The sequence below is a fragment of the Herpailurus yagouaroundi genome, unplaced genomic scaffold (genome assembly GCF_014898765.1).
Source record: "Herpailurus yagouaroundi ecotype Mexico unplaced genomic scaffold, PumYag 66167, whole genome shotgun sequence".
Classification (NCBI taxonomy): Eukaryota; Metazoa; Chordata; class Mammalia; order Carnivora; family Felidae; genus Herpailurus; species Herpailurus yagouaroundi.
In genome coordinates, this window is record NW_024419204.1 from 1 (window position 1) to 7520 (window position 7520).

At 60.9% G+C, this 7520-nt stretch overlaps 2 protein-coding genes and 1 non-coding gene across 6 annotated transcripts; 1 reads left to right on the forward strand and 2 right to left on the reverse strand.

Moving 5' to 3' along the window:
- The first annotated feature begins 38 nt into the window (after positions 1–38).
- Positions 39–3116, forward strand: REX1BD (required for excision 1-B domain containing). Of its 4 annotated transcripts, XR_005787755.1 has the most exons (6): positions 41–526; positions 621–703; positions 1063–1291; positions 1660–1754; positions 2181–2260; positions 2891–3116. XR_005787755.1 is itself a non-coding variant. In XM_040466784.1 (5 exons), exons 1-5 carry the CDS (start codon positions 155–157, stop codon positions 2961–2963), a joined length of 837 nt encoding a protein of 278 aa, XP_040322718.1. In that variant the 5' UTR covers positions 68–154; the 3' UTR covers positions 2964–3116. The 4 variants fall into 4 exon arrangements, 2 of the variants coding, with proteins under 2 accessions (XP_040322718.1, XP_040322719.1); XR_005787756.1 differs by lacking the exon at positions 2891–3116 and having other exon boundaries at positions 39–526; positions 1660–1832; XM_040466784.1 differs by lacking the exon at positions 1660–1754 and having other exon boundaries at positions 68–526.
- Positions 2845–7164, reverse strand: LOC121024583 (cytokine receptor-like factor 1; the record flags this gene model as incomplete). The annotated part of the gene is made up of 5 exons (XM_040466786.1): positions 2845–3161; positions 4308–4350; positions 4464–4651; positions 6744–6912; positions 6990–7164. Coding segments are annotated over 5 exons (724 nt in total), but the record flags the coding sequence as incomplete, so codon positions are not given.
- On the reverse strand, positions 6407–6479 carry TRNAK-CUU (transfer RNA lysine (anticodon CUU)). The gene has a single exon. It is a non-coding gene; the product is annotated as a tRNA-Lys (tRNA).
- Positions 7165–7520: the final 356 nt, after the last annotated feature.

A 7520-nucleotide genomic window follows, 5' to 3' on the forward strand; every position in this document is an offset into this window, starting at 1 on the left:
TTTTTTTTAAAAAGCTGCATTCCAGCCTTTGGACTCTCCAGTATTGGAACCTCTGATCAAATCCTCATGTCACAGCAATCAGCAAAAGATCACCTCTTGGGCTCTTTTTATTTGAGTGGGAAATGGGATGGGAGTGTGAAAGATGTTGAGATAAATGTGTACAAACAAACCGAGGGATGGCCTTGTTTACAGAGCTGTACATTCCAGGACAAACACGATAGGAAGCAGGAGCTCGACGGAGACAAACGGGGTGGATGGGGGGGTACAGGGCCTAAGACTCTGGTCTTTCCTCCATTCTTCCTCTGGATCTCCAGGTTTCCGGTTTGGCCGGCCACAGGTTGGGGTGCGGAGACCTCCGGGCCTGCAGGGGGCGCCTGGTGCAGCGGAGCGCCCTAATCTCGGGCAGGGCCGGGGCTGCGCAGTCATGATCACTGCCAAGGCCTCGGCGGACTCCGCCGTCCCCTCGGTGCACGGTACTGCGGTGGCCACCGGTGTCCCGGAGCGCGAGGAGCCAGAGTGGCCCTGGGTGAGCCCGGGCCTGAGCAGGAGCAGGCGCGGGGTGGGCGGTGCAGGCTTGGGGGCGCCGGCCTCATGCCCCAGCCATGCCCCCCGCCCCGTAGAAAGATGCCCCGATCCGGGCGCTGGTGCAGCGCATCCACCAGTTGCAGGCTGAGCGCGCGCAGGCCTTCCGCCGGCTGGAGGAGTAAGTGCGGGCGCAGGGGTGGGCAGGGGTTGCAGAGTTCAGCCCCAAGCCAGCTCCGGGGATGGGCGTGCCTGGGGGCGGAGCTGGGTCCCTGAGCGGCTGTGTTGTCAGAGGTGGGGAGGGGTTCGCTGGGGGACCAGATCTTTGCTTTCCCCCGCTGGGACCCAGGGCGCGTCCCCACTGCCCGATGGGCCACTCCGCGTGGCGTCTCTCCCTTCCCCAAGCGCAGGAGTGCGCCCATCTCCGTTTACCCTGCGGGAGTCAGAGAGTGTCCTCCACACTCTGGGGTCCAAGGACCCTTCCTGGGGGACTTTCAGGTGGTCAGTGCGGGTGCAGGGCCTGAGAGCCTGGGGGCGTAGCCTCAGGACCCCCACCTGCCGCAGAGGCCACCTCCAGTACCTGCGAAGCGGCCCGCCCTACGACTTCCCCCGCTACCGGGGCACGGTGCACGAGGTGACCCAGGCCTTCGCCGCCGCCTCGCGGGAGGTGCTGGCGGTGGAGGCCGAGCTGTCTGGGCCCAGAGGGCAGCCGCTGCTCGCGAGCCACGTGCGAAGCCTGCAACAGCTGGAGCAGACGCGCCTGGCAACGGTGAGGCCCCATCCTCGGCCCCTGTCCCCTGCGCCGCGCCTGGTCTGTCGTGGCCCTCTGTGCACCTCATAGGCGACAGCCAGAATCCGGCCACCCAAACCCCAGCCCCGGCGCCCCAGACCCCACTTCTCCCTGCCCCACCTCAATCCTCCACTAAGGTTTCACTTGGGATTCTCCCGCCCTGGTCTCAGGACACGCCCACTTCCCCGGAGCCCCAATGCTGTGCCCGGTGCCCGCCCCCACTACGCTCCTACCCCTTTGGCTATTCCCATAGCCTCAGGTCTGGCCCTCAACCCGGTGCATGTTGGGGAGCGTGAATTTCCACAGCAGACACCCTCTTGGGTAACGCTATATATATCCCCGTCTAGGTTCTGGCCCTACTCCTCCCCTGGGTTCCAAGACCCCGCCTACTCTACCCCTACAGCCAATCCCGACCGAGACGCACTTCCCAGGCCGAGCCCACGTGAGGCCACGCCCACATCGCTCTCTAAAGTGGGATTCCCAGGCCGCGCTGCTTTAGGAGACCCCAATCCCAGTCTAGGTGTTTGGCCCACTTCCACACGCGTCCTGGGGACTATGAGGTCCTACCTACTCCACCCCTGTCACCAATTCCTGGCTGAGCCTGTGCCGCTATGCCCATGCCACGCCTTCACGCGACCACACCCACATTGCGCCACCCACTAATCTAGGGCCTGCCCACTGGATCCTTCTCGGGAGCCCTCGAAACTGACTCGCAGACTCCGTGCGTGCGAAGCACCACCCCTCGCGAAACCCTGCCATGCCCCCATCCTGTGCTGCCTTTCTGGGTGCTTCAGTGTCTCCCTGCCTGATCTGTGTGGGAGGGCGGGGGTCCTGCCAGCTGTGACATCCTTCCCGTTGCCCACATCAGGTGGCCCTGCTGCAGCTGATGGGGACGCCAGAGCTGACTGGGCAGGAAGACACCCTGGAGACGCACCAGCTGAAGATGAAGTGAGCGCTTACTCCCAGTGGGCTGGGGGTGTTAGATTTGCACGTGCACCTTCAGGCACCCACTCTCAGCCAGGTGTGCCCCAAGGCTGGCACAGTCATACTGGGCTGACCCCTTGGACCTGCACACAACCCTTAGGGTGTGCACACTGGAGTCTTACCTGGTGGTTCCCAGACATACAGCACACATTGTCCCGGTGCACACATCCTACAATTTCACACCAGACTCGCACATTTCTGGGACACAGTTGGGCACCTCATACATGCCCATCTTGCTCACATGGCTGGACTTTGAGCTTGGACACGGTTGCCCACGCGACACGGGCCTGCACCTTCCTACCTCCAGCCCCTGCAAGCACCCACGAGTGCTCACCCACTCAATATCTGCTGTGTGACATAGCACAACCTTCTGATGGCACCTGCTCAAGACGGCTTTTTCTCTCTGCCCACTCTCACCCACAGGACCACCCCTTCTCCCAGGCACCCAGATGGTTCTCTCGGCCACTAGTTCTGCCTGGAACTCTGGTGGCGGGCAGGAGGGCCCCGGGCTTGCCACGGCCCCCTAGGAGCTTCGCAGTGGCAGCTAATTCGCCCCATCTGGGTTTTATTTATAGTTCCCATCCACTCTTGTAGGGTAATTAAAACCATGGAAGCGATCAGCGAGGTTCTTCAGGACCTTAGGTTTGATGCAGAATCTGCCGAGTGATGGTGGCTCCCCAGTGACACACCAAGGGACATGGGAAATGTCCCCAAGCCTACCCCTTGACTGTCAGCTGGCCGGGGTCACGCTCCACCAGGTCGCCCTTGGACTGCCCTTGAGTTTGCTGCACCTCCCACAATAAAGAACCCTTCGTCTGTAGCTGCTCCACTGTCTCTGTGTCCTGGGGTGCTGGAGTGGGTGTCCCTGGGGAGGAGGCCCCACAAGGCCAGGGATGGCAGGTATGACTCCCCCTGCTCCTGGACAGTAGGGCTGGTGTTTTGGATCACACCCTCCAGTGAGTATAAAACGAGATATTTCACATCCTGGAGACAGAGTCTGAAATTCTGGGAGGCAAAGATTCCAAGCCCATAGGGTGGGTCATTAGGATTCCTCGTGCTTCCCCTAAACCCCACAGCCCCTACCCTGGGCCAATCGAGCCCCAAACATCTTCACAATCAGGGCACCTAAAGAGCTTGTTTATTTAAAAAGATTCTTTGCAGGGGTCCTGGATGAGGTGGGGGTCGGGGAATAATGACCCCTCTTCACCCCCAGCCCTGGCAGGGGTTCTGGGCAGCTTAGCCAATCCTCACACACACCCCCACTGGAGTTGCGCCCAAGAGTGGCCTCACATGGAGGTCAAGGATGTTGTGACCCTCAGAACACCCACCCCAGCTCCTGCTGAGGGTGCTCGGTGCCCTGAGGTGAGGGTACAGAGTTAGCCCCCAGTCTGGGTGCAGCCCCCAGGTCTCCACGCAGCAGGGAGGGTGGCCCCAGTCCCTAGAGCTTATCTGGCAGGACCTGCAGGCAGAGGGGAAGCCAAGCTAAGCAGGGAGCCTGGGAGGGGCCAGTACCCTCCAAGGGTACTCTGCCAATTACAGAGCAGTTGAGGAGGCCCCAGTTCAGGTCGGGGCCCTGCCACTTTCAGCTTGGTGACCTTGAGTAGGGTACTACTGCCCCTTTCAGGGCCTTGGTTTCCCCATTTGAGAACTAAGACTATCTGTTCGTCCCAAAGGGTGTCCCGTGGGTAAAGCACTTGGCACAGGGCGAGCATGCAGTAGGTGCTCATATATGCTAACTGGGGTGAGTATGTTCATTCTTGAAGATGACATTCCACTTTGGACGTTTTCCGGGCTCAGATGCTTTTACTAGGCTAAAGGCCACAGGACTAGGTAATCACTAGGTGTTAGGTAAATGCTGATGAATAAGACATGGAGGAAGGGATTCCATCTCAGCAACTCTAAGGCTGAGGGTGGGGGGGGGGGCCCACGAGCCTGTGGCCACCAGGAGGGGCCCTTGTCTCCCTCCCTTGCCCGCCCACCCACCCAGGCAGCTGGGGTGGGCCCCCCTTACCTCTCGTCGTGCCCCGTCTGCCCGAGGGCAGGATCCCCTCGTCCTGTGCTTGGAAGGAAGGAGGCAGTGTCTGGGGGCTGCGGACCTACCTCCCCAGCCCGATTCCCTCCCAGCCCCCCCCACTCCATCCCTCGCCCGCGGGTCCCTCCTTCCTACCTGGTTGCGGGTCTTGTGTGACTTCTGCATCCAGGCTCGCCACTGGTCGTAGAGGCGGAAGCTCAGGTTCGAGCAGTACGCGTGCTTCTTGAGCCAGCCCAGGAACTGCTTGAGCTCGCGCCGCACCGGCCCCGAGCTCGGCTCGCCGCCCCGCGGCTCGCACGCCCCGCCGCCCGGGCCCGGGCGCTCTGATGTGGGGGGAGGAGCCGCAGCGTCATGACGCGCCCGCCAGAGGGCGCGCGAGGGCAGCAGAGGGAGGTTCCGCGCCTTGGTGGGACCGTGTTGCCCTCGGGCGCCTCCCTCCCGGTTTCTCCGGGACCGGGGCCTGTCTACCACCCAGCACAGCAGCCCAGCTGAGCCCCCGAGGAGGTAGGAGGCAGGGGAAGGAGAAGGTCTTCCTTCATGTCTCCTCCAGGAAACTGATTCCCGTGGCCTGAGCCAGGTGTGAGTGGAAGGGAGGGGGAGAAGGAGCGAAGCCAGGGCCAGATGAGGTGAGACTCAGACACCGAGCAGGGGACAGAGAAAGAGAGAGAGAGAGAGACAGCTGGAGAAAGAGAGGCAGAGATGGGAAGATGGAGACAAGGAGAGACAGGGAGATGTCGGGAGGGCCCGAGCAACAGGGGACAGCAAATGCAGAGGGACAGAAAAGGGCAAGGTCAAGAGAGGACCGGAGTGGGCAGAGACAGCGATGTGGGGATGTAGGGACACAGAAACCAAAACAGGCAGAAATGCAGAGAGATACAGGGGAAGAGAGTGACAGAGGGATGGAGGGAGACAGTGAGACGAGACCCCAAGGGGGCCAGGGGGAGGGACGGTCCCCAGGACAGGCCTGAGAGAAGGAGCCAGTGGGCTGGGGAGTGGGCTGGGAGGGCCAGGTGGGAGGCCGGCCTGTCTGTCCAGCTGCCGGCCGCAGCCAGCCCCTAGCAGGCCGGCAGATAAGGACATCGGCCTCACGTCATAAATAACGCCGGGAACCCGCTGACAGGCCCTGGCACGGCCACGGCCCCCACCGCCCCTGCTGGCCTCCCCCGGCCTCCCTAGCCTCTCCAGCGGACGCAGCCGCCTGCTGGCTCCCGTGCAAGAATCGCAGGTGCTGGGCACGAGCAGGGGCCAAGGCGCAGGCCCCTCCCGGCCGTGTTCACTCCCGCCCACCCCCAGAACCTGGAGGGGCCCAGGATGGGGGCTGGGGAACTGGCTGGAGCCTGGCTCTGCCCCCCACCCCCAGCCCCGCTTTGAAACACCCTCTGGGCCTCAGTTTTCCCATCATCCCACGAGGATGGACCTGGACTTCAAGGAAACTGAATTCAGATCCCTGTGTGACCTTGGGGGCTGGCTGGACCTCCTAGGGCCTCTGTGTCCTCACCTGAGAAGAGGAGGCTCCCTTGGGGCGAAACGATGGGGGCGCAGGAGATGGGAACCATAGTAAGTACCACTTGCAAACACTTAGATGGCGCCCACCACGCGAGTGCACTTTCTTGGATTACCTCATCTAACCCTAACAATAGCCTGAGGTGGGTATGATTATTGTCCCCACTTTCCAGATGGAAAAGCTGAGGGCAGACATTTCATGTAACATATTTCGTACCATTTCGCAAAGAGAATGGAGGCTCATGGGCTTAGAGAAGCCCCAGATGGCAAGGGAAGTCAGACTCGGGCCCCTGATGGTCCCCATTCCCCTACCTTGATCGGAAGGGGAAACCAAGGCCCATTAGAGGGAGAGTTGGTAGCTGATCAGCCTCAGAAGCAGAGGTTTCAAACTCACTTGCCTTTAGGGATTAGGGAGGGGGTACAGATGGGCAAAATGGGCCTGGTGGGGATGGGGCCACTAGAGAGTGAGGGCCCTGAGTGAAGGGGCCACCTCTGCTGATGGGGGCTGTGGGGCAACTCTGGCTGTGTCCTGTTACATTTTCTTTTTTCAAGATTTTATCTTTAAGTACTCTCTAAACCCAACGTGGGGCTTGAACTCACAACCCTGAGATCAAGAGTCTCATGCTCTTCCAGCTGAGCCAGCCAGGCACCCCAACATTTTCTAGACAATTAATTTTTCCAGGAAACCTAAGATGTTGGTGTTAAAACTTCCTGTCTTTAAATGTCTGCAAGTAGGTCAAACTCCCCCCCTGCCCCCAAATGACAGGTCAAAGAAAATGGATCCAAGGGCCACATTTGGCCCCAGGAGCCACCAACTTGAGACCTCTGCTCTCTCGGAGGAAACAAAGAAACAGAGGCTCTCGCTGCTTTGGGAGAAGTCTCCTGACCACCCAGCCCTGCTAGGGTGCTCACCACTGCGAGGGGTGGAGGCGGCCGTGGGGTGGCTCCACTCGCTCCAGATCCCTGCCTTCTTGGAGCCGTAGATGCCAAAGGGATTGCAGCGCACTTGTACGAAGTAGACTGTGCCTGGCTTCAGGCCGGCCAGGCGGCAGGAGGTCTGGTTGCTCACATCGTCCACCACCTGGCGGCAGTGGCAGGGTCAGAGGCCGGGGGCGGGGGAGGCGCAAGGGGTGGGGGGGAGGTGGGGGTGTCAGGCACCTTCCAATCCACGCTGTCCTCCACTCGGTAGCGGATTTGGTACTTGGCTTGGAAGAGGAAGTCCTTGAGGGCCGGCGGGGAAACCCAGCGTACGCTCAGCTGGTCCTCCAGGCCCCCAACTCGGCTCACGTGCACATCGGGTGGGGGGTCGGTGGTCACTGTGGGGCGGGCGGGGCTTAATCACTCAGCTGTCCCAGAACCGGGCTGGCCCCGTGTGGGCTCAGATCTCAGCGCACAGGGCTTTGGTGGCACCTGCCTGGGTTCTGCCCTCTCCGCCCCCCCCCCTCGCCCTTTCAGGACGGGTGGATTACATTAGATAATATTTGGGAAACACTCAGCACCTAGAAGCACTCAATTAATGTTAGCTGTTATCACCCTTATTATCTGTGACAGGAGAAACATAATCCTATCTTCAGGGAACTATGTAAAAGCAGACGCTGCCTGGCTGATGCTATTGTTATTATTATGCCCAGGAGGCCAGGGGGCCATGAGGCTGCCAGACCCCTGGGAAGCTCCTCCTGACCTCACCCC

Excerpts from the sequence above, each read along its gene's own strand:
- REX1BD (XM_040466784.1), top strand. The coding sequence starts at position 155 with ATGTGTACAAACAAACCGAGGGATGGCCTTGTTTACAGAGCTGTACAT. Across the intron at positions 704-1,062 it reads GCCTTCCGCCGGCTGGAGGA|CCTCAGGACCCCCACCTGCC; the intron begins GTAAGTGCGGGC and ends CTGGGGGCGTAG. Across the intron at positions 2,261-2,890 it reads ACGCACCAGCTGAAGATGAA|GGTAATTAAAACCATGGAAG; the intron begins GTGAGCGCTTAC and ends CCACTCTTGTAG.